This window comes from Scyliorhinus canicula, chromosome 2, assembly GCF_902713615.1.
Source record: "Scyliorhinus canicula chromosome 2, sScyCan1.1, whole genome shotgun sequence".
Classification (NCBI taxonomy): Eukaryota; Metazoa; Chordata; class Chondrichthyes; order Carcharhiniformes; family Scyliorhinidae; genus Scyliorhinus; species Scyliorhinus canicula.
In genome coordinates, this window is record NC_052147.1 from 83,360,241 (window position 1) to 83,386,360 (window position 26,120).

At 48.8% G+C, this 26,120-nt stretch overlaps 1 protein-coding gene across 1 annotated transcript in view; it reads right to left on the reverse strand.

Annotated features, from left to right (window-relative positions):
* Nucleotides 1-26,120, reverse strand: part of g2e3 (G2/M-phase specific E3 ubiquitin protein ligase) — a 336,184-nt gene that overhangs the window by 266,845 nt on the left and 43,219 nt on the right. The window contains exon 4 of the mRNA XM_038790247.1: nucleotides 791-892. Coding sequence (XP_038646175.1) covers nucleotides 791-892 — 102 coding nt within the window. The remainder of the gene's footprint in view (nucleotides 1-790; nucleotides 893-26,120) is intronic.

Here is a 26,120-nt window from a genome sequence, read left to right on the forward strand (position 1 = left end):
GCTTGGTGGTGGGATGGAGGATGGCTTATGGGCGGAGCAGAGTCAACGTGACTGCAACATGTGCCAGCCTCAGCCTGATCCAATTCAAGGTGGTCCACCAGGCCCACATGACAGTGGCCCGGATGAGTAGATTCTTTGGGGTAGAGGACACGTGTGAAAAATGTGCAGGAGGACCAGCAAACCATGTCCACATGTTCTGGGCGTGTCCAAAACTTAGGAGATATTGGCAGGGTTTGCGGACGTCATGTCCAGAGTATCGAAAACGAGGGTAACAAGCAGTCCAGTGGTGGCGATTTTCGGGGTGTTGGAAGACCGGGGAATCTAGGAGGAGAAAGAGGCAGATGTTCTGGCCTTTGCTTCCCTGGTAGCCCGGAGACGGATACTGCTAGTTTGGAGGGACTCAAAGCCCCCCAAGTCAGAGACCTGGCTAACTGACATGGCGAGCTTTCTCGGCCTAGAGAATATTAATTTCGCCTTGAGAGGGTCACTGTTAGGGTTCGCCCGGAGGTGGTAACCATTCATCAACTTCTTTGCAGAGAATTAGGCTGGTCTTGGCGGGATGGGAATCGGTGATTGCACTATGTTGTTCTTTGTACATTGGCATTACAAACAGCAACAGAATAAAAACAAAAAATACCTCATTAAAATTGTTTGTTAAAAAAAAAGAAGTTAATCAAAAAGCATTTGAGCGCAGGCCTCAAAATGAAAGAACAAACACTCCAATACTTAGAAAATGCTATGAAATGCAAGACTAAAAAATCTGAAGATCATAAGAGTAAATTTGACATACCATTTTTGAAGCTCTGCGAATCTCCTTTCTGATATCCGCAGCAAGGAATCCATAAATGCCTTCGTTCTCTTTCCCACGCTGATACAAGCCACTTGACATAATCTATACCAGGTGTAAAAATACACACTGGAATTATTCCAATTGCATGACATAAAAGAAAACCAAATATAATATTAAAAGCAAATTATCTTAAAAGCCAACTCTTTATTTAGAACTGTCAGTTACCTATTGTCTTTTCAAATTGACAACTACAATATCTTTGAAAGTGATACATTGGAAAATTTGATAGCCTAAGCTGATAGGCTCACTAGTGAGTGGGTGGGGGAGGCCCGCGGGGATTGGTGGTGGGGGTCCGACAGGAGTGGCTGGGCCCTACTTGGCCCCACTAGAAAGGAGGCATTACTGTATCTGGTGCTGGGAAACAAGGTGGGACAAATAAACGAAGAGTCTGTTTGGGCAAGAGTTATCATTGTATCATAAGAATTTGGATTAGTAATGGAGAAGTGCAAGGAACGATCTAATACAGAACTTCTAATCCGGGAGCGGGTGAATTTAATGAGATAAGAAGGGATGTAGCCAGGTTAAAATCCGGATGTACAACCCATCATTATTTGATCCAGATTTGTGTTATGTTCCTGGAAGATCCTGGTTGAATTGGGACAACGGGGAGCAGAATTAAGTCAAGAAACTCCTTTGTTGACTTCCGGTGGCGGCGATGTCCGAGTGAGCCGCACATTCGGCGGGCTCTCACTCCGGCGGGCGTTTAGGGGCTGATTCCCCGTGATAGCGGGACCACGGACCTGAAGGAAGGCGGCAGCGAAAGTGCTAAGGAGCGGGCTGTGGCACATAGAACAGCGGGAGTCCAGGAGGCAGAAGAAAAGAGAGAAAAAGGGACAGAGACAAGGACCTGAAGAAACTTACCTGGAACCTAAGATGGCGGACACACGGACCCTGGACTCAGCAATCCAGCAGGCGCTGGATAACATGCTCCAGGTAATGAAGTCCAGTTTTGAAGCGCTGAAGCGGGACAGCTTGGACACAATCCAGAGAGCAGTGGATCAGCTGAACCAGAGGCTGGATGCGCAAGATGTTAAAGTTAAGGAGGTGGTGGAGGAGCAGGCGGATGCGCAGACGGTTGTAGCGCTAGAAGTTGATGGGCTGAAGGAGCGGCAGAGAAGACTGCTAGACAGAGTGGAGGAGCTGAAGAATAGGGCCCGCAGGAACAACCTGAGGATGGTCGACCTCCCGGAGGGGGCTGAGGGAGCTGATGCCGCAGCGTTTGTAGCAGACTTATTGATGCAGCTGATGGGGGCCGAAGCCTTTCCGCGACCGCCGGAGCTGGAGGGGGCACACAGAGTGCAGGCGAGGCAGGGGCGGCCGGGCGGACTCCCCAGCCCGATGGTGATTAGGTTCCAAAGGTTCGTGGACAGGGAGCGGGTGCTGCGGTGGGCAAAGAGCGCCAGGAGCAGCGCGTGGAACAACAGTGTCCTCCGCATTTACCAGGACCTAAGCCAGGAGGTGGTTCGGCGGCGAGCAGCCTTTAAGAATGTCAAGGAGGTGTTGTTCAAGAAGCACGTGAAGTTTGGTCTGCTGTTCCCGGCTCGTTTATGGGTCACTCACCAGGGTCAGCGCCACTACTTCTCCGAGCCTGAAGAAGCGATGGACTTTGCGAGGGATCAGGGGCTGGTCCCGAAAAGAGGCCCCATGGACGCGAATTAGGGCCCGAGGACTACCGTAGGAAGGTACGCCGAATGGGCCTGGACTGCTGGTCAACGGTTTGCTGGGTCAAAGGTGCCAAGCGGAACATTTGAGACTCTTTCCTTTGTTCATGGACATTGGTTTGGGTTTTTTTTTTCCCTCTTTTTTCTGTTTTTTCCTTTTTGGGCGGATTTGTACGTTTTGTGCAGCTCGCGGAGGACACTGGAGCCGGCACGGTAACGAAGGGGGGGCCGGTAAGCAAGGGGGGCCAAGGAAGTGGGTTGGGTTTTTTTTTGTTTTATTGATGTTCATGCCTTCCTGTGCTGGTGAGTTTGCTCCAGTGGGTTGGAGAGGGGGATGGGGCGCTGGGGAGTGGGAAGGAGGACGGGGAAACAATGGGAATGAGACAGGAAGGCGCCGCAGTGCTGAGTCACTGAGTCAGTGCTGAGGGATAGCAGATTGGCTAGTCAAGGGAGTCAGGTAGGGGGCGGGGAGATCACAGCCAGTGGATGACAGGGGTATCGGGGGATGCTGTAAGGGGTGGGGGGGGGTGTTGTTCTGCTGACATGGGAGGGACTTGAAATAGGCACTGGAAAGGTCGAGGGTGGAGGCAGCTAACAGGCGTGCCAGGAATGGCGCGACGCACGGGCCGGCCCGAGGAAGGCTATGGCTGACCAGCGTTTGGGGGGGGGGGGGGGCCTGTGCCCCCCGACCAGGCTGATCACCTGGAACGACAGGGGACTGAATGGGCGTACGGGTGTTCGCGCACTTGCGGGCAGACGTAATTATGTTGCAGGAGACACATCTGAAAGTGTCTGACAAGACCAGGCTAAGGAAGGGCTGGATTAGCCAGGTCTTCCACTCGGACTTGGACTCGAAGTCCAGGGGGATGGCAATCATGATAAACAAGCGCGTGCAATTTGAGGGGGAGGGCATAGCCGCAGACAGTGGGGGCAGATACCTGATGGTACAGGGCAGACTGGAGGGGAGAAGAGTGGTGCTGGTGAATATATATGCCCTGAACTGGGATGACGTGGACATCATTAAAAGAGTGCTGGGGAAGATCCCGGACCTGGACTCCCGCAGGCTAATAATGGGAGGGGACTTTAACATGGTCCTTGACCCGGCTTTGGATCAGTCGTGTCCCAGAACGGGTGGACTCCCAGCAATGGCAAGGGAGTTGAAAGGGTTTATGGAGAAAATGGGGGCAGTGGACCCCTGGAGAGCCAGACAGCTGATGGAAGGGGCTACTCATTTTACTCGCACGTCCAAAAAGTATATTCTCGGATAGATTTCTTCGTAGTAAACAGGGATTGTATAGGGGAGGTAAAGAACACGGAATATTCGGCAATTACTATCTCAGACCATGCCCCGCACTGGGTAGACCTGCAGATCGTGGGGGCCAGCTACCAACACCCGCAATGGAGGCTAGACATGGGACTGCTGTCGGAGGAGGGGATCTGTGAGGCTTCGGAGGTGTATGCGAAATTACCTGCAGGTGAATGGCACGGGGGAGATCTCAGCGGCGACCCTGTGGGAGGCGCTAAAGGCAGTAGTGCGGGGGGAGCTGATTTCAATTGGGGCTCAAAGAGCCAAGGCAGACAGGGCAGAGCTGGATAGATTGGTCAGGGAAATGGGTCGGATAGATGAAGAGCACGCGGAGTCCCCGGGGGAGGTTTTACTCAGGGAGAGGGAGAGACTCCAGGTGGAACTGGGGGCACTATCCACGAGTAGGGCCGTTAAACAGCTCAGGAAGGCGAGGGGTGTGGTGTACGAGCATGGGGAAAAGGCTAGCAGACTGTTAGCGCAGCAACTTAGGAAGAGGGAGGCGGCCAGGGAAATAAGTCGAGTGATGGATGGGGAGGACCCGGCAGGATTGAATAAGGTATTCCGGGACTTCTATCGCAAGCTGTATACTTCGGAGCCGCCGGAAGAACCGGAGGAGATGAAAAGGTTTCTGGACGGGTTAGCATTCCCAACAGTAGGTGGGGGGGGGCGAGTGGATGAGCTAGGGGCCCCGATTAGAGTGGAGGAGGTATTGGGGGACCTTAAGGCTATGCAGTCGGGGAAAGCCCCGGGACCGGATGGATACCCAGTAGAGTTCTATAGGAAGTTTTCTGAGCTGGTGGGCCCGGTCTTGGCGAGGGTTTTCAACGAGGCATGGGACAGAGGGACCCTGCCGCCGACAATGTCGCAAGCCACTATATCCCTGATATTGAAGCAGGGTAAAAACCCGGAGGCGTGCGGGTCCTACAGGCCAATCTCCCTGATTAATGTTGACGCCAAGCTCCTGGCAAAGGTACTGGCGGTTAGAATGGAGGACTGGGTACCGGAGGTGATTGGGGAGGACCAAACTGGGTTCGTGAAAGGTAGGCAGCTGGCGGCCAACCTGAGAAGATTACTTAATGTGATAATGATGCCCCCGGCGGGCAGGGAGGTGGAGGTAGTGGGGGTGATGGACGCCGAGAAGGCCTTTGACCGGGTGGAGTGGGACTATCTATGGGAGGTGCTCGGACGGTTTGGGTTCGGGGAGGGACTGGTGAATAGGATCAAATTATTATATCAGGCCCCGAAGGCCAGCGTCAGGACTAACAGAGAAGTGTCGGAGTACTTTAGGCTGTACCGAGGGACCAGACAGGGCTGCCTGCTCTCCCCGCTGCTGTTTGCGCTGGCCATAGAGCCGCTGGCGATTGCGCTGAGAGCCGCGGAGGGGTGGAAGGGGATGGTGAGGGGCAGGGTAGAACATAGGGTCTCTCTTTACGCAGACGACCTGCTCCTGTACGTGTCGGACCCAATGGTCGGGGTGGGAGGTATACTGGGAATGTTGAGGAAGTTCGGCCAGTTTTCAGGGATACAAATTAAATCCGGCCAAGAGTGAAATGTTTGTGGTACAGGCAAGGGGCCAGGAGAACAGATTGAGAGGGCTACCGTTTAGGCTGGTTGAGGAAAATTTCTGGTCTTTGGGAATCCAGGTGGCACAAGACTGGGGCAGGCTGCACAAGTTAAATTTGGCCAGAGTGGTGGAGCAAATGAAGGGAGAGTTTCGGGGATGGGATGCACTCCCGCTGTCGCTGGCAGGGAGGGTGCAGACTGCAAAGATGACAATCCTCCCTAGATTTCTGTTTGTTTTTCAGTGCCTCCCGATCTTTGTCCCACAGTCCTTGTTCAAAAGAGTTAACAGGATGATCATGAGCTTTGTCTGGGCGGGGAAATCCCCGCGGGTGAAAAAGGCGATGCTGGAGAGGAACCGCAGCGAGGGAGGGCTGACTTTGCCGAGTCTGATTAATTATTACTGGGCGGCCAACATCGCTATGATAAGGAAGTGGATGGTGGGTACGGGGTCTATCTGGGAGCGGGTGGAGGCGGCTTCGTGCAGGGGCTCCAGCTTGGCAGCCCTGGTCACGGCTCCTCTACCGCTGCCGCCGACCAGGTACTCCACAGCCCGCTAGTGGTGGCGACCCTGCGGATCTGGGGCCAGTGGAGGAGGCATGTAGGGGAGACGGGGGCGTCGGTTTGGGCGCCAATCTGCGACAATCATCGGTTTGCCCCCGGGAGTATGGATGGGGGGGTTGAGAGCATAGCGGCGGGCGGGGGTGGGAAGGGTGGGCGATAGGTTCCTGGAAGGGAGCTTTGCGAGTTTGAGGAGCTTGGAGCAGAAATTTGGGCTGGTAAGGGGAAATGATTTTAGGTACCTACAGTTGCGGGACTTTGTTCGTAGACAGGTCCCATCTTTCCCACGCCTCCCGCCAATGGGGATCCAAGACAGAATAGTCTCTAAGGGGCAAAGAGGGGAGGGTAGAGTCTCTGATATTTATAAGGTGCTCATGAGGGAGGAAGGGTCCCAGACGGAGGAACTGAAACTTAAATGGGAGGAGGAGCTAGGCGGGGAAATGGAGGACGGGCTGTGGGCAGAGGCCCTGAGTAGGGTAAATTCGACCGTGACATGTGCCATGCTCGGGCTGATTCAATTTAAGGTCGTTCACCGGGCCCACATGACGGTGGCTCGGATGAGCAAATTCTTTGGGATAGAGGACAAATGCGCTAGGTGCGCGGGAGGACCAGCGAACCACGTTCACAAGTTTTGGGCATGCCCTAAGCTTAGGGGGTACTGGGAGGGATTTGCGCGCATCATGTCCCGGGTGCTAAAAACAAGGGTGGCGATGGGTCCAGGGGTGGCAATTTTGGGGGTTTCGGAAGACCTGGGAGTCCAGGGGAGAAAGAGGCCTATGTTTTGGCCTTTGCTTCCCTGATGGCCTGGCGACAAATACTTTTGGCGTGGAGGGACTCAAAGCCCCCGAAGACTGAGTTGTGGCTTGCAGACATGTCGAGTTTCCTGGGTATGGAAAAAATTAAGTTCGCCTTGAGGGGATCTGTACAGGGGTTCGCCCGGAGGTGGCAACCATTTATTGACTTCTTTGCAGGGGGGGGGGGGGGGGGGGGGGGGGGTAGAGTAGAGTAGAGTAGGAGGGATAAAATGGCAGGTAGTATCGGTGGGAGAGGAGCGGGCTTGTGCAGTCTGTTACGATTGAAGTATTGAATGTACGTGGATGTTTGCACATTTTTGCCTTTTTTGCTTTCTTTCTGTTGATGTCTGTAACTGTTTACAAAGCCAAAAACTACCTCAATAAAATTGTTTATTTAAAAAAAGAAACTCCTTTGTTGTTTGAGGCAGTCAGAGATGGCCAGAGTGGGGCCCAGTTCGCAATGGCCAGGGAGGTATACTGGGAAGGTATTACTGGGCGGCCAACATCGCTATGATAAGGAAGTGGATGGTGGGTACGGGGTCTATCTGGGAGCGGGTGAGGTGGCCCTGGTGGACAGGCCTACGCTTCAGCCGTACCAGCCTCCCCGGACAGGCGCCGGAATGTGGCGACTAGGGGCTTTTCACAGTAACTTCATTGAAGCCTACTCGTGACAATAAGCGATTTGCATTTGCATTGCATTCAGTGATGCTGTTGCCGTTGAGATGATGACTGCTGTTTTGAGTGAAGTTGTGGAGGAGTTTCAGCTCCCAAGCACAACTTATTGGTACTGGCATTAATGAATTGCTAGTTTTCCTGAAGAGAATGGATGAACTGAAGAAGAAAATCCTGCCAGTCGCTAGGGCAGTTTCCTCGGAGAGGACTTGCCTTCAGTCCTTAGAAATCCTGCTGCATGGTACGTCGAGTATTCTGGTTGATTCAGGGAAATGGGACCAGAGACGGAGTATTTGTATATCTGATTTCCTAAGGGAATTTCAGGTGGAATTTGAGAACTGGTGACCATGCATCAGGACTCGATTTGAAGGTTGGGGTTTTGAGTTTGACGACGTAATGCATCCGATCTTTGAGACCTGGGATCGGTCAGAGACCCCAATCCCTGGTTTTACTTTGTCTTGTTCTCAGTGATCATCGAGAAGGGTTGAAGGCGGCCGGACATGACGGATCTTTGCCACCTGAGGCCTCGGTGTCTCTTTCCTGGGGCTCTGGAATGACAACATGGTGGAGGTCCAAGGACTTTGTACTACTCTGGAGGGATCCGGATTGTTGCTCGATGATCTTTGTCATGACAATGGCCTTTCCAAGTTCCGTGGAAAATTATATTATCTTGCTGTTCATCATTAATCCTGAACTTTGTTCCCTTGTGATTTTACTCATGATTGTGTTACTGCCTTTTATCTTCTGATCACCCTGGATCTCTGGCTTCTTGCAAGCTAATGTCCCCTGGTCACAACTTTGCATAATTAAAGTTTGTCCTGAAACACAAAATAAACGGTCTGCCAAATTTCGGTTTTGGATTGGGGATGGGGAGATTTTATTCGAATAAGGCAGGATCTGTCCGAAGCAGACAGCAAACAACTTCTTGTGATAAAATCTGCACTAGAAGGAAATATGGGAGTGGGAGGCCTTCAAAAAGGAAATATGGGAGGGGACAGGCCCCAAGTCTTCCCTTTAAGGTGACATGTAGGTGCAACAAGCTCAAAGGACCCTGGATCTAGGAATATTCAGGACTGGCTGAGGAAAAAACAAAAAGAGGTTTTTCGCAGGTACAAAATGAACAAATCAGTGGAAGCCTTTGTGGAGCATAGAAAGTGCAGGGGGAGCTCAAAAAGCAATTAGAAGAGCAAAAAGCATGAAAATGCACTGGCGGGTAGGGTTAAGGAGATATTCTGTAAGTACATCAAAGGGAAGAGGATAAACAGGGATGAGTGCAAGGCCCATTCCAGGGATCAATGGGCAATCTGCGTGGAGCCGAAGGACATGGGTTAGGTGTGAAACAAGTACTTCACATCCGTCTTCACTCGGAGGAGAATGCAGGTACAGACTTCGGGGAGAGGCAAGTTCTTGGACAGTTTGACATAGGAAGTGAGGAGGTATTGGAGGTTTTGGTAGGCTGAAAAGATGACAAATTCCCAGGTCTGAAAGAGTTGTATCCCAGACTGCCAATGGAGGCAAGGTAGGAAATTACAGGGGTTCTGACCCAAATTTTTAAGTCCTCTCTGGCCACAGAGCAGGTGCCAGAGGATTGGAGGACAACAAATATGGTTCCATTTTTCAAGAAGGGTGGGAGAAATAAACCAGGGCATTACCATAGAATTTCTACAGTGCAGAAAGAGGCCATTCAGCCCATCGAGTCTGTACCATCTTCTGAAATTGCTCCCTCTGTCCACTCCCCCTCCCTGTCCCCCATAATTCCACCTAAGTTACACATCCCTGGACACAGAGGGGCAATTTAGCATGGTCAATCCACTAACCTGCACATCTTTGGACTGTGGGATGAAACTGGACCATGTGGAGGAAACCTGCGAAGACACGGGGAGAATGTGTCCATACAGACAGTCACCCAAGACCAGAATTAAACCGGGTCCCTGGCACTGAGAGGCAGCAATGTTAACCACTGTACCAACGTGCAGCCAAATTACAGACCAGGGAGTCTCACATCGGTGGTCGGGAAACTACTGGAGAAAATTCAGAAGGAGAAAATTAATCTCCACTTGGAAAAGCAAGATGTGATCAGCAAATTTTGTCAGACGGATGTCCTGCCGAACGAATTTGATGGAATTTTTTGACTTGATGATCAGATGTGTAGAAGAGGGATGTCCAGTCAATGGAGCTAATGTGGATTTCAGCAACGCCTTTGACAGGAGACTGATAAGGAGGTAAAAGTGGATGGGATCCAGGGTAATTTGGGAAGTTGGATCCAAAACATTAAGGTAGCAGCGGGTGGTGGTCAAAGGTTGTGTGACTGTCCCAATTCAACGCCCGATCCCCGTAACCCCACCTAACCTAATCTTCGGTGACTCAGCGGTAATATAGTTCGGTGAATCCATCTAATCTGCATATCTGTGGACAGTGGGTGGAAACCAGAGCACCGGAGGAAACCACAGACACAGGGAGACCTCACAACCTTTAAAAAAGTACCCCGATGAGCACTTGTAATGTCATATCATTCAAGATTATGGGCCCATGCATTGGAAAGGGGGATTAGTGTAGATTTAGTGTAGTTTTGTTGATACAGACCTGCTGGGCCAAATTACCTCTTCTGTACTGTATGACCGTAGAAACGGAGAATAGGATTCTGAAAAAAGTTTTCATTGTGTAAAATTGAGAGTGAGGAGCAGAGCAGCGCCTAACTAAAGGCAGGGCTGAGTCATAGCCATAAACTCCTGTTCTCCATTTCTTTGACCAGACGTTCTTCTTGGAGCTTGCTTCTCTCTCTCATCCTGATTTCTTGGACATGCTGTGTTAGCTTCTGGGACTTGTTTTCTGTCCCTATGAATTGTTCTGCCTGTTCTGGCAGTGTCTATGGAATCCTGCTTCTAACGTCACTGACCTAACTGTAGACTAGGACTGTACTGTAGCCAGATTTGCTGATAATACCAAGATGGGTAAGAAGGCTGGTTAGCTCAGTTGGCAAATAGCTAGTTTGTGATTCAGAATATACCAACAACACAAGTCTCACTAATACCAATAACATCATATTCCCAGGTACTAATCCAAGCCCTAAGTGCATCTGCCTTACCTGCTGCATTTCTCGCATTAAAACAAATGCGCCTCAGACCACCTGTCCCTTAGCGTTCATCATCTCTTCCTTGTCGACTCTTCCCCTTAGTCACAATGAGTTTATTATCTAGTATCTTACTGGCTTTAGTTGCTGCCTCTTTACTGACCTCGAACTTCCCAATCTGGTTCCCACCCCCTGCCACATTAGCTTAAAACCTCCCCAACAGTGTTAGCAAAAGCACCCCCGGGTCATTGGTTCCAGTCCTGCCCAGGTGCAGACCATCCAATTTGTAATGGTTCCATCGCCCCAGAACCGGTTCCAATGTCCCAAAAATCTGAACCCCTCCCTCCTGCACCATCTCTCAAGCCACGTATCCATTCTGACTATTCTTGAATTTCTACTGACTGTCTCGTGGCACTGGTAGCAATCCTGAGATTACTCCTTTTGAGGTCCTACTTTTTAACTTATCTCCTAACTCCCTAAATTCTGATTGTAGGACCTCATCCCGTTTTTTACCTATATCGCTGGTGCCGATATGCATCACGACAACTGGCTGTTCACCCTCCCCCTTCAGTATGTCCTGCAACCGATCTGAGGCATCCCTGACCCATGCACCCGGGAAGCAACATACCATTCGGGAGTCTCGTTTTCAACCACAGAAACGCCTGTCTACTCCCCTTACGATTGAATCCCCTATGACTATAGCCCTGCCAGTCTTTTTCCCGCCCTTCTGTGCAGTAGAGCCAGCCACGGTGCCATGGGCCTGGCCACTACTGCCTTCCCGGGTGAGTCATCTCCCGCAACAGTATCCAAAACGGTATCCCTGTTTTGCAGGGAGATGACCGCAGGGGACACCTGCACTGCCTTCCTGCTCTTTCGCTGTCTTTTGGTCACCCATTCCCTGTCTCCCTCACCAATCCTAATCTGCGGTGTGACCAACTCACTAAACGTGCTATCCACAACCTCCTCAGCATCGCGGATGCTCCAAAGTGAGTCCATCCGCAGCTCCAGAGCCGTCATGCGGTCTAACAGGAGCTGGACACACTTCCCGCACATGAAGGAGTCAGGGGCATCGGCCCCGTCCCTGAACTCCCACATTGAGCACGAGGAGCATAACGCGGGTCTGGGATCTCCTGCCACCATTTTTACACTTTACCTTAACTGATTACAAATATGAAATCAAATAATGAATAAGTGAAAGGAAAAACATGTTACTTATTGAGTACAAGAGTTGGCAGGTCATGTTACAGTTGTATAGGACTTTGGTTCGGCCACATTTGGAATACTGCGTGCAGTTCTGGTCGCCACATTACCAGAAGGATGTGGATGCTTTGGAGAGGGTGCAGAGGAGGTTCACCAGGATGTTGCCTGGTATGGAGGGTGCTAGCTATGAAGAAAGGTTGAGGAGATTAGGATTGTTTTCGTTGGAAAGATGGAGATTGAGGGGGGACCTGATTGAGGTCTACAAAATTATGAGAGGTATGGACAGGGTGGATAGCGACAGGCTTTTCCCAAGAGTGGAGGTGTCAATTACAAAGGGTCACGATTTCAAGGTGAGAGGGGGAAAGTTTAAGGGAGATGTGCGTGGAAAGTTTTTTTTTTTAAACGCAGAGGGTGGTGGGTGCCTGGAACGCTTTACCAGCGGAGGTGGTAGAGGCGGGCACAATAGCATAATTTAAGATGCATCTGGACAGATATATGAACGGGCGGGAACAGAGGGAAGTAGACCTTGGAAAATAGGAGACAGGTTGAGTTAAAGGATCTGGATCGGCGCAGGCTGGGAGGGCCGAAGGGCCTGTTCCTGTGCTGTAATTTTCTTTGTTCTTTGTACCAATCACAATACTTACCAACACGAAGAGTTAAATTTCTCCCAGCTACTGCTAATTGGAGCACTTTCCTTACCAGCCAATCAGGTCACTGCTTTGCCGTGATGTCACTCTTCAAATTTATCCCCAAAGACCCTGTGGCCGCTGTTTAAGCAGCCAGTTTAAATACTCACCGCTCGACTCTGCAGCTCCGCCGACTCCAACAGCTGAATTCCCGCTGAAAAGACGGGAATTCTGGAGGGCTGCATTCAAACCAAGCAGATGTATACTGGTCCTTCTCTCTGTATATTAAACTAGGTGTTTATATCACTTGATAATTTAAAAGTGATAACTGTTCTCTGTAGAGAATTCAAACCTACTGTCTTTGTTAAAAAGTGTTTTGGCTGATGGATGTCGTTAGGAAAGTTACTATGGGTTACCTATAGAATACTGTATCGTTTTTTGGGGGGGTGTCAGTGTCGCTCGTTGGCAAGATTTTGACTGTGGGTTTATAAAATCTTAACTGGATTCATAGAATAAACATTGTTTGATTTTTAAAATACTTTAGATTTCTGTTGCATCTCACCTGTAAAGTGTACCCTTGTGCTCCCCATAACCAAAATCTATTAAAAGTTGTAGGTCAGGTGAACTCCATGATATACTTTGGTGTTTTCTAAACTCTGGTCCATAACAATATATACATTTATTGAATATCAGAGGCAAACATTAACCACATTATCGACATATACATAACTGACATATATGGGAAATGTTCAGAATGGAGTTCAGTTACGAGTGGCGTACCACAAGGATCTGTTCTGGGGCCGTTGCTGTTTGTCATTTTTATAAATGACCTAGAGGAGGGCGCAGAAGGATTGGTGAGTAAATTTGCAGACGACACTAAAGTCGGTGGAGTTGTAGACAGTGCGGAAGGATGTTGCAGGTTACAGAGGGACATAGATAAGCTGCAGAGCTGGGCTGAGAGGTGGCAAATGGAGTTTAATGTGGAGAAGTGTGAGGTGATTCACTTTGGAAAGAATAACAGGAATACGGAATATTTGGCTAATGGTAAAATTCTTGGTAGTGTGGATGAGCAGAGGGATCTCGGTGTCCATGTACATAGATCCTTGAAAGTTGCCACCCAGGTTGATAGGGTTGTGAAGAAGGCCTATGGTGTGTTGGCCTTTATTGGTAGAGGGATTGAGTTCCGGAGCCATGAGGTCATGTTGCAGTTGTACAAAACTCTAGTACGGCCGCATTTGGAGTATTGCGTACAGTTCTGGTCGCCTCATTATAGGAAGGACGTGGAAGATTTGGAACGGGTGCAGAGGAGATTTACCAGGATGTTGCCAGGTATGGAGGGAAAATCTTATGAGGAAAGGCTGATGGACTTGAGGTTGTTTTCGTTAGAGAGAAGAAGGTTAAGAGGTGACTTAATAGAGGCATACAAAATGATCAGAGGGTTAGATAGGGTGGACAGCGAGAGCCTTCTCCCGCGGATGGAGGTGGCTAGCACGAGGGGACATAGCCTTAAATTGAGGGGTAATAGAGATAGGACAGAGGTCAGAGGTGGGTTTTTTACGCAAAGAGTGGTGAGGCCGTGGAATTCCCTACCTGCAACAGTAGTGAACTCGCCAACATTGATGGCATTTAAAAATTTATTGGATAAGCATATGGATGATAAGGGCATAGTGTAGGTTAGATGGCCTTTAGTTTTTTTCCATGTCGGTGCAACATCGAGGGCCGAAGGGCCTGTACTGCGCTGTATCGTTCTATAGGCAACAAATAGCTAAATATGTACATTCACCTTGCTAACTATAACAAATAAATTAGCTTTATCTTTGCAACTATAACAGACATACCAACTCCACTATAAACTATTCCCTTAACATTTGACAGTGTCCAGTTCCTTAAGAAATGAGATAAATGGCTACCATCTCAGCCAGAACGTCACCACTGATCCCCTAATGACATATTTGATTTTCTCCGGGTGTAGGAATGACATTAAAACACCCAACCAGGTGGAAGCTGCAGGTGGTGTGGTGGACCTCCAACGGAGCAATATTTGCCTCCAAGTCACCAAAGAAGTAAATGTGAGAACATCCACCCCATTCCAGAGTGGAATGCCGGTGAGTCAGAGACCGCAAATATTGCTGCTGGTGGGAAAGGTTCGAGGACCACCCACAGAATCTTAGATTTCATATGAAAAAAAAATAGCTAGCAATTGCGGAGAAGACCAAAACGTGAGTGTGTGGTTAGCTGGCGTAAGTGAACAGAGTTCACACTTAGAACATAGAACATAGAACAGTACAGCACAGAACAGGCCCTTCGGCCCTCGATGTTGTGCCGAACAATGATCACCCTACTTAAACCCACGTAACCCGTATACCCATAACCCAACAATCCCCCCATTAACCTTACACTACGGGCAATTTAGCATGGCTAATCCACCTAACCCGCACATCTTTGGACTCAACTTCCTAAAATAACCCACTCATCCTCGCCTTCGTCCAAAGTGTCCTATGCAATACTTTAAACTGGGCATTGGGTGTTGCGCAGTAAGAAATTTTTAATTGGCAATCTAGTTGAGAGAGAACCCTTGGGGATGAGTGACCATAATATGCTAAAAATTTTAATCAAGGTGAATAGTGAGGTAGTTGATTGTGAGACTAGGATCCTCAAACCTCAATAACAGGAACTATGATGGTATGAGGCATGAGCTGGGCTTTGACAGACTGGGAAACACCACTGAAAGAAAGGACAGCAGACAGGTAATGGAAGGCATTCATGGAACGAATAGGTGAACTCCAAAAATTGTTTATTCCTATTTGGCTCAAGAGTAGAAAGGGAATTGTTGTCAAAGCATGGCTTCCAAGGGAAATTAGAGATGTGATTATGTTCAAAGAAGAGGCATAAAAATGAGTTAGAAAAAACAATAGATCTGAGGATTGGAAACATTTTAAAATTTAGCAAAGGCACACCAAGGGATTGATTAAGAAGGGGAAAATACAATTTGAAAGTAAACCAGCAGGGAACATAAAAACAGGCTGTAAAAGTTTCTATAGGTATCTAAAAGACAAAAACATTGCTACACAGGGATTTTACATTCACAAACAGGGGAATTCCTAACAGGGAACAAAGAAATGGCTGAGGAACTAAATTTGTACTTGGTTTCTGTCTTCACAAAACAAGATGTGAATAACCGACCGGAAGTTCTGAGAAACACAAGTTTTAGTGAGGAGCTGAAGGAAATTAGTATCAGTAAACAAATGGTTGAGGGGAAATTAATGGGATTGAAGATGGGCAAATCTCCAGGGCCTGATGATCTTCATCCCAGAGTACTTGAACTTAAAACATTACAGCGCAGGACAGGCCCTTCAGCCCTCGATGTTGCGCCGACCTGTGAAACCCCTCTAAAGCCCATCTACACTATTCCCTTATCGTCCATATGCCTATCCACTGACCATTTGAATGAGTTTAGTGTTGGCGAGTCCACTACTGTTGCAGGCAGGGCATTCCACGCCCTTACTACTCTCCGAGTAAAGAACCTACCTCTGACATCTGTCCTGTATCTATCTCCCTTCAATCTAAAGCTATGTCCCCTCATGCTAGCCATCACCATCCGAGGAAAAAGGCACTCAATGTCCACCCTATCTAATCCTCTGATCATCTTGTATGCCTCAATTACCTCTGAACCTTCTTCTCTCTAACGAAAACAGCCTCAAGTCCTTCAGCCTTTCCTCATACGATCTTCCCTCCATACCAGGCAACATCCTTATAAATCTCCTCTGTACCCTTTCCACATCCTTCCTATAATGCGGCGACCAGAACTGCACGCAATACTCCAAATGCGGCCTCACCAGAGTTTTGTACAACTGCAACATGACCTTAGGGCTCTGAAACTCAATTCCTCTACCAATAAAAGCTAACACACCGTACGCCTTCTTAACAACCCTATCAACCTAGGTGGCAACTTTCAGGGATCTATGTATTCTATGGGAAGCAAGAGATGAAATTGCAGGGCCGTTGGCAATGATCTTTTCGTCCTCACTGTCAACAGGGGTGGTACCAGGAGATTGGAGAGTGGTGAATGTCGTGCCCCTGTTCAAAAAAGGGAGATGGGATAACCCTGGGAATTACAGGCCAGTTAATCTTACTTCAGTGGTAGGCAAAATAATGGAAAGGGTACTGAGCGATAGGATTTCTGAGCATCTGCAAAGACACTGCTTGATTAGGGAGAGTCAGCACGGATTTGTTAGGGGTAGGTCTTGCCTCACAAGTCTTATTGAATTATTTGAGGAGGTGACCAAGCACGTGGATGAAGGTAAAGCAGTGGATGTAGTGTACATGGATTTTAGTAAGGCATTTAATAAGGTTCCCTATGGTAGGCTGATGCAGAAAGTAAGGAGGCATGGGATAGTGGCAAATTTGGCCAGTTGGATAAAGAACTGGCTAACCAATAGAAGTCAGTGAGTGGTGGTGGATGGCAAATATTCAGCCTGGATTCTAGTTACCAGTGGCGTACCGCAGGGATCAGTTCTGGGTCCTCTGCTGTTTGTGATTTTCATTAATGACTTGGATGAGGGAGTTGAAGGGTGGGTCAGTAAATTTGCAGACGATACGAAGATTGGTGGAGTTGTGGATAGTGAGGGCGGCTGTTGTCGGCTGCAAAGAGACATAGATAGGACGCAGAGCTGGGCTGAGAAGTGGCAGATGGAGTTTAACCCTGACAAGTGTGAGGTTGTCCATTTTGAAAGGACAAATATGAATACAGGATTAACGGTCGGGTTCTTGGCAATGTGGAGGAGCAGAGAGATCTTAGGGTCTATGTTCATAGATCTTTGAAAGTTACCACTCAAGTGGATGGAGCTGTGAAGAAGGCCTATGGTGTGCTAGCGTTCATTAGCAGAGGGATTGAATTTAAGAGCCGTGAGGTGATGATGCAGCTGTACAAAACCTTGGTCAGGCCACATTTGGAGTACTGTGTGCAGTTCTGGTCACCTCATTTTAGGAAGGATGAGGAAACTTTGGAAAAGGTGCAAAGGAGATTTACAAGGATGTTGCCTGGAATGGAGAGTAGGTCTTATGAGAAAAGGTTGAGGGTGCGAGGCCTTTTCTCATTAGAACGGAGAAGGATGAGGGGCGACTTGATAGAGGTTTATAAGATGATCAGGGGAATAGAGTAGACAGTCAGAGACATTTTACCCGGATAGAACAAACCATTACAAGGGGACATGAATTTAAGGTGAATGGTGGAAGATATAGGGCGGGGGTGTCAGAGGTAGGTTCTTTACCCAGAGAGTAGTGGGGGCATGGAATGCACTGCCTGTGGAAGTAGTTGAGTCGGAAACATTAGGGACCTTCAAGCGGCTATTGGATAGGTACATGGATTACGGTAGAACGATGGGGTGTAGATTAATTTGTTCTTAATCTCGGACAAAAGTTTGGCACAACATCGTGGGCCTAAGGGCCTGTTCTGTGCTGTATTTTCTATGTTCTATGTTTTTCCATGTTCTATGAAGGCTGCCCCCACCTCTTCAAGTCACTTTGACATTTCTGATGAGGATTGAGTAATTTAGTTTGTGAAGTGAAGCCCAATTGTGGACTACATGGGCCCCCAGGTATTGGAAATTATTGGGCGAGGCGCGAAACAGCAATGAGTTAAGTTGCACCCCTCTATCTGGTAGATTCATTGGGAAGCACTTGCATTTAATATGAATCCAGAAAAGTTACCAAGAGCATCCGCATTATGTCGTCCACGGAGGAAGCCGGGTCTGGAATGTATAGCAGTAAATCACCCACATAAAGCGATACCCGATGCTCCACTCCACCTCAGGAAATGCCCTTCCCTTGGATATTCTTAGTCATTAAAAGTGGCTCAATAGCTGGAGCAAAAAGCAACGGGGTAAGAGGGCAGCCTTGTCTAGTGTCCCTGCAGAAGGGAAAGAATTCTTAAGACATCTTATTCGTTGAAATAGGTCTTAAGGCACTATTTTTTTTTTTTAATTTAGATTACCCAATTATTTTTTCCAATTAATGGGCAATTTAGCGTGGCCAATCCACCTACTCTGCACATTTTTGTGTTGTGGGGGCAAAACCCACGCAGACACGGGGAGAATGTGCAAACTCCACACGGACAGTGACCCAGAGCCGGGATCGAACCTGGGACCTCAGCGTCGCGAGGCGGTTGTGCTAACCACTAGGCCACCGTGCTGCCCTTAAGGCACTATAAACCAGACAAATCCAGGAGGCAAATTTAGGGCCGAATCCAAATCTCCCCAAGATCTCAAAGGTAGTTCCATTCCACATTATCTAACAGTTTTTCTCCATCCAAAGTAACTAACTTCAGAATCCAGAGCAGGAGAGAAGAGAATGTTTAAAAGGTGTCGAACATTGCCCGACAACTGCCGGCCCTTCACAAAGCCGGTTTGATCCTCAGATACTATAGCTGGGAGACAGGGATCCAGTCGGGATGCCAGCACTTTAGCCAGTAGTTCAACATCAATGTTAAGAAGTGAAATGGAGGGCAGCACGGAGGCGCAGTGGTCCCAGGTTCAATCCGGGCTCTGGGTAACTGTCTGTGTGGAGTGTGGGTTTCTCCCCCACAACCCAAAGATGTGCAGGCTAGGTGGATCGGCCACGCTAAATTGCCCCTTAATTGGAAAAAATTAATTGAGTATTCTAAATTTATTTTTAAAAAGTGAAATGGGGCATATGACCAACATGCAACTGAGTCCTTGTGCCCTTGTCTGCCTTAAGGAGCAAAGAAATTGAGGCATGAGTGAGGGTCAGGCTTAGTGACCCCCTGGATAGTGAGTCATGTCCAATAATAGCGGAAGAGATCCTCCGAGAACCTCTTCCAAAGTTCAGTTGGTTGGGAAGCCATCTGGATTGGAGCTTTGCCAGATTGCCACTGCCGAATGGCCTTCAGTATTTCCTCTGTACATGGTGGGGGGAAATCCAACTGCTGTCTCCGGGTTTGGTCTGTGGTCGGGACACATAGGCCATCTAAAAACTCTTCATACTCAATGTGTTTGGAGGAGGTCGGAGGAGGTTCTGACTTACAAAGCTTACGATAACATAAGCAGAAAGCCGCATTACCCCGGGGTAGTGGAAGAGCAGGTTATCTTCTTTGTTCTGAACCAATTGGATCTCTAGAGAGGCTGCTCGAGTTGGTATGCAAGAAGGTGACCAGCCTTCTTTCCATGTTCGTAGAAGTTGCCCCTGGAACACCATAATTGACGCACAGCTTTATCCGCAGATATCAATTCAAATGGAAGCTCTAAATTTTTGCTGTGCACCAGTGATTACAACCTCAGGCCAACTGAACCCTGGCAGTCAACTTCCAAAATGGAGTCCACCAAGCTTTGTCTCACAAATTTCTCAATCTTCATCATGAGCTTTATAGGAGATAATTTCCTCCATTATGACTGCATTTGGGGCTTCCCAGAGTGTTGACTTATTTGTTGAGCTTAATAAAGTCTGCTATGGCGGCAGACAAATGTTTACAAAATTTGCCTTCAGAAATCCAAGTGATGTCTCGTCTGCAAGGTGGGCGCTGGAAAGGACCGAAATCAAAATCAACAAAATGAGGGACATTGTCCAAGTTGACAATCGCCGAACATTCAGTCGTCAGCCCTGACGGGAAGCGGGACTTATTGACAACAACAAAAAATGAAGAGTGGCACAGTGGTTAGCACTGCTGGCTTACAGCACCGAGGACCCGGTTCAATCCCAGCCCTGGGACACTGTCTGTATGGGTTTGCACATTCTCCCAGTGTCTGCATGTGTTTTCCCCTGACAACCCAAACCCAACCCTGGAAGGGGCCAGGGATCTTGGCATGGGACAGTCCAATTTAGAGTCCAAGGCACAGTTCAGGACGCCTCCCAAATGATTCACCTGAGGAAGGAGCTGCGCTCCGAAAGCCCGTGTTTGAATCAAACCTGTTGGACTTTAACCTGGTGTTGCAAGACTTCTTACTGTGCTCACCCCAGTCCAACGCCGGCATCTCCACATCATCAACCCAAAGATGTGCAGGGCCACGCAAAACTGCCCCTTAATTGGGAAAAAGAAGGAATTGGCACTTTAAATTTATTTTTTAAAATCCAATTGGTAATAACAACAGTGGAGATGTGAAAAATGGAAAATGCTTCATCATTTGGGTGCAAAAACTGCCACAGGTCCACCCCATTCCATAAATGAGGTCAGTGCCTTGGACATCCTGGAAGGGGCCAGGGATATTGGCATGGGACAGTCCAATTTAGAGTCGAAGGCACAGTTCAGGACGCCTCCCATAACGATCCAATGAGTGTCTAAATCAGGGAGGAAGTTCACCAGTGTGTTTACGAAGTTCGGGTCATCCAAGTTGGGAGCACAAAAATTACCGGAGTATTTACCAGTGCAGAGGGCAGCAGAGCAGAGCTTCTGATTGGCAGTTCCGGGGAGATTTGCATACGTGCAGTGCGGTCAGCGTAAGTTGAAGGTGGCTTGTGAAGGTGCTGTTCTCGAGTGACAGCTTTACCCGAAACACTACTTACGTAGTGTCTCCCACCCATCCTCCTCCTCTAACTGAAAAAAAAAGTTCTGTCCGTCGGATTGCGAAACTAACAAGTTTTTTTTAAAGTTTTCAGTAGTTGGGAAGTTACTTCAGTGGGAATGGAGGTTGGGGCAGTTGAATGTTCCTCCCGCAGAAGGTGGGAGGAAAGGGTCTCCTCGAGTGTCCCTGCTGACTACATCTGCGGGAAGAACACCCAACTCCAGCTCCTCAAGAACCGTGTTAGGGACCTGGGGCTAGATGAACTTCGGATCATTCGGGAGTGGAGGGGGTTATTGAGAGGAGTTATAGGGAGGTAGTCACACCTCAGGTAAAAGAAGAAAGTAGATGGGTTACCGTCAGGGGAGGGAGAGGGAACCGGCAGGCAGTGCAGGGATCCCCTGTGGTCGTTCCCCTCAATAACAAGTATACCGTTTTGGATACTGTTGCGGGGGACGACTTACCAGGGGAAAGCAATGGGGCACAAGTCTCTGGCACAGAGTCTGTCCCTGTTGCTCAGAAGGGAAGGGAGAAGAGGAACAAAGCACTTGTCATTGGGGACTCCATAGTTAGAGGAACAGACAGGAGGTTCTGTGGGAACGAAAGAGACTCACGGTTGGTGTGTTGCCTCCCAGGTGCCAGGGTTCGTGATGTCTCTGATCGTGTTTTTGGGATCCTTAAGGGGGAGGGGGAGCAGCTCCAAGTCGTGGTCCATATAGGTACCAATGACATAGGTGGGAAGAGAGATGGGGATTTGAGACAGAAATTCAGGGAGCTAGGGTGGAAGCTGAGAGCTAGAACAAACAGAGTTGTTATCTCTGGGTTGTTACCCGTGCCAGCGAAGTGAGAAGTAAGGAGAGAGAGGAGTTGAAGACGTGGCTACAGGGATGGTGCAGGAGGGAGGGTTTTGTTTTCCTGGATAATTGGGGCTCATTCTGGGGTAGGTGGGAACTCTACAAACAGGATGGTCTTCACCTGAACCAGAGGGGTACCAATATCCTTTGTGGGGGGGGGGGGGGGGGGGGGGGGGGGGGGTTTTAAACTAATTCAGCAGGGGGATGGGAACCTAAATTGTAGTCCCAGTGTACAGGATGTTGAGAGTAGTGAGGTCAGGGATAGGGTTAAAAGTTCGAAAGAGGGCACCGACAAGCAGGACGCTGGTTTGAAGTGTGTCTACTTCAACGCCAGGAGCATCCGGAATAAGGTGGGTGAGCTTGCAGCATGGGTTGGTACCTGGGATCTCGATGTTGTGGCGATTTCGGAGACATGGGTAGAGCAGGGACAGGAATGGTTGTTGCAGGTTCCAGGATTTAGATGTTTCTGTAAGAACAGAGAAGATGGTAAAAGAGAGAGGGGGGGGGGGGGGGGGGGGGGGGGGGTGGCATTGTTAATCAAGGAAAGTATTACGGCGGTAGAAAGGACGTTTGAGGACTCGTCTCCTGAGGTAGTATGGGCCGAGGTTAGGAACAGGAGAGGAGAGGTCACCCTGTTGGGAGTTGTCTATAGACCTCCGAATAGTTCCAGAGATGTGGAGGAAAGGATTGCAAAGATGATTCTCGACAGGAGCGAGAGTAACAGGGTAGTTGTTATGGGGGACTTTAACTTTCCAAATATTGACTGGAAATACTACAGTTCGAGTACTATAGATGGGTCAGTTTTTGTGCAGTGTGTGCAGGAGGGTTTTCTCACACAGTATGTAGACAGGCCAACAAGGGGCGAGGCCACATTGGATTTGGTACTGGGTAATGAACCAGGATGAACTGGATCCAGCAGAGGGCAGCAGAGCAGAGCTACTGATCAGCTGTTCTGGGGAAATTTGCATACGTGCAGTGCGGTCAGCCTAAGTTGAAGGGGAATCTGCGAAGGAGACCCGAGGAGTTTGAGTGAAGGCAATCATCCAGCAGAGGGCAGCAGAGCAGAGCTACTGATCAGCTGTTCTGGGGAAATTTGCATACGTGCAGTGCGGTCAGCCTAAGTTGAAGGGGAATCTGCGAAGGAGACCCGAGGAGTTTGAGTGAAGGCAATCATCCAGCAGAGGGCAGCACAGCAGAGCTACTGATCAGCTGTTCTGGGGAAATTTGCATACGTGCAGTGCGGTCAGCCTAAGTTGAAGGTGATTTGTGGAGAGGCTGTTGGCAAGTGACAGTTAAACCTGAAACACTTCGTGAGTGTTTCCCACCCTACCTCCTCCTCTAACCAACCCCCCCAACCCCACGGTGGTTGGGAAGCGGGAGCAGGGGCCTGTCGTGAAGGTGAGTGAGTGCCTTGAAATTTGCTTACCTTTCAGCGGGAGCAGGGTTTGTGGTAATATCAGGTAAGCTCTTCCTTTCTTTTTCTTTTTCTTGTTTTTTTTTTAAATCTAGAGGTGATGTCAGGGAAGGCAGTACAATGCTCCTCCTGCAGAATGTTTGAGGTGAGGGACGCCGTCAGTGTCCCTGCTGATTTCATCTGTGGGAAGTGCACCCAACTCCAGCTCCTCAAAAACCGTGTTAGGGACCTGGAGCTTGAGCTGGATGAACTTCGGATCATTCGGGAGGCAGAGGGGGTCATAGATAGGAGCTTCAGGGAAGTAGTTACACCAAAGACTGGAGATAGATGGGTAACTGTAAGAGGGACTGGGAAGAAGCAGTCAGTGCAGGGACCCCCTGCGGTCGTTCCCCTGAGTAACAAGTATACCGTTTTGGATACTTGTGGGGGGGACAACTTACCAGGGGTAAGCCATGGGGTACGGACCTCTGGCACGGAGTCTGTCCCTGTTGCTCAGAAGGGAAGGGGGGAAAGGAGTAGAACATTAGTAATTGGGGACTCAATAGTCAGGGGCACAGATAGGAGATTTTGTGGGAGCGAGAGAGACTCACGTTTGGTATGTTGCCTCCCAGGTGCAAGGGTACGTGATGTCTCGGATCGTGTTTTCCAGGTCCTTAAGGGGGAGGGGGAGCAGCCCCAAGTCGTAGTCCACATTGGCACTAACGACATAGGTAGGAAAGGGGACAAGGATGTCAGGCAGGCCTTTAGGGAGCTAGGATGGAAGCTCAGAGCGAGAACAAACAGAGTTGTTATCTCTGGGTTGTTGCCCGTGCCACGTGATAGTGAGATGAGGAATAGGGAGAGAGAGCAATTAAACACGTGGCTACAGGGATGGTGCAGGCGGGAGAGATTCAGATTTCTGGATAACTGGGGCTCTTTCTGGGGAAGGTGGGACCTCTATAGACAGGATGGTCTACATCTGAACCTGAGGGGCACCAATATCTTGGGGGGGGAGATTTGTTAGTGCTCTTTGGGGGGGTTTAAACTAATTCAGCAGGGGCATGGGAACCTGGATTGTAGTTTTGGGGTACGGGAGATTGAGAGTATAGAGGTCAGGAGCACAGATTTGACTTCGCAGGAGGGTGCCAGTGTTCAGGTAGGTGGTTTGAAGTGTGTCTACTTCAATGCCAGGAGTATACGAAATAAGGTAGGGGAACTGGCAGCATGGGTTGGTACCTGGGACTTCGATGTTGTGGCCATTTCAGAGACATGGATAGAGCAGGGACAGGAATGGTTGTTGCAGGTTCCGGGGTTTAGGTGTTTTAGTAAGCTCAGAGAAGGGGGCAAAAGAGGGGGAGGTGTGGCGCTGCTAGTCAAGGACAGTATTACGGTGGCGGAAAGGATGCTAGATGGGGACTCTTCTTCTGAGGTAGTATGGGCTGAGGTTAGAAACAGGAAAGGAGAGGTCACCCTGTTGGGAGTTTTCTATAGGCCACCTAATAGTTCTAGGGATGTAGAGGAAAGGATGGCGAAGATGATTCTGGAAAAGAGCGAAAGTAACAGGGTAGTTGTTATGGGAGACTTTAACTTTCCAAATATTGACTGGAAAAGATATAGTTCGAGTACATTAGATGGGTCATTCTTTGTACAATGTGTGCAGGAGGGTTTCCTGACACAATATGTTGACAGGCCAACAAGAGGCGAGGCCACATTGGATTTGGTTTTGGGTAATGAACCAGGCCAGGTGTTAGATCTGGAGGTACGTGAGCACTTTGGAAACAGTGACCACAATTCGGTGACCTTTACGTTAGTGATGGAAAGGGATAAGTATACCCCGCAGGGCAAGAGTTATAGCTGGGGGAAGGGCAATTATGATGCCATTAGACATGACTTAGGATGTGTTGGTTGGAGAAGTAGGCTGCAAGGGTTGGGCACACTGGATATGTGGAGCTTGTTCAAGGAACAGCTATTGCATGTTCTTGATAAGTACGTACCAGTCAGGCAGGGAGGAAGGGGTCGAGCGAGGGAACCGTGGTTTACCAAAGAAGTGGAATCTCTTGTTAAGAGGAAGAAGGAGGCCTATGTGAAGATGAGGCGTGAAGTTTCAGTTGGGGCGCTTGATAGTTACAAGGAAGCGAGGAAGGATCTAAAGAGAGAGCTGAGACGAGCAAGGAGGGGACATGAGAAGTCTTTGGCAGGTAGGATCAAGGAAAACCCAAAAGCTTTCTATAGGTATGTCAGGAATAAAAGAATGACTAGGGTAAGAGTAGGGCCAGTCAAGGACAGTGGTGGGAAGTTGTGTGTGGAGGCTGAGGAGGTAAGCGAGATACTAAATGAATACTTTTCGTCAGTATTCACTCAAGAAAAAGATAATATTGTGGAGGAGAATGCTGAGACCCAGGCTATTAGAATAAATGGCATTGAGGTGCGTAGGGAAGAGGTGTTGGCAATTCTGGACAAGGTGAAAATAGATAAGTCCCCGGGGCCGGATGGGATTTATCCTAGGATTCTCTGGGAAGCCAGGGAAGAGATTGCTGAGCCTTTGGCTTTGATTTTTAGGTCATCATTGGCTACAGGAATAGTGCCAGAGGACTGGAGGATAGCAAATGTGGTCCCTTTGTTCAAGAAGGGGAGTAGAGATAACCCCGGTAACTATAGGCCGGTGAGCCTAACGTCTGTGGTGGGTAAAGTCTTGGAGAGGATTATAAAAGATACGATTTATAATCATCTAGATAGGAATAATATGATTAGGGACAGTCAGCATGGTTTTGTGAAGGGTAGGTCATGCCTCACAAACCTTATCGAGTTCTTTGAGAAGGTGACTGACCAGGTAGACCAGGGTAGAGCAGTTGATGTGGTGTATATGGATTTCAGTAAAGCGTTTGATAAGGTTCCCCACGGTCGGCTATTGCAGAAAATACGGAGGCTGGGGATTGAGGGTGATTTAGAGATGTGGATCAGAAATTGGCTAGTTGAAAGAAGACAGAGAGTGGTAGTTGATGGGAAATGTTCAGAATGGAGTTCAGTTACGAGTGGCGTACCACAAGGATCTGTTCTGGGGCC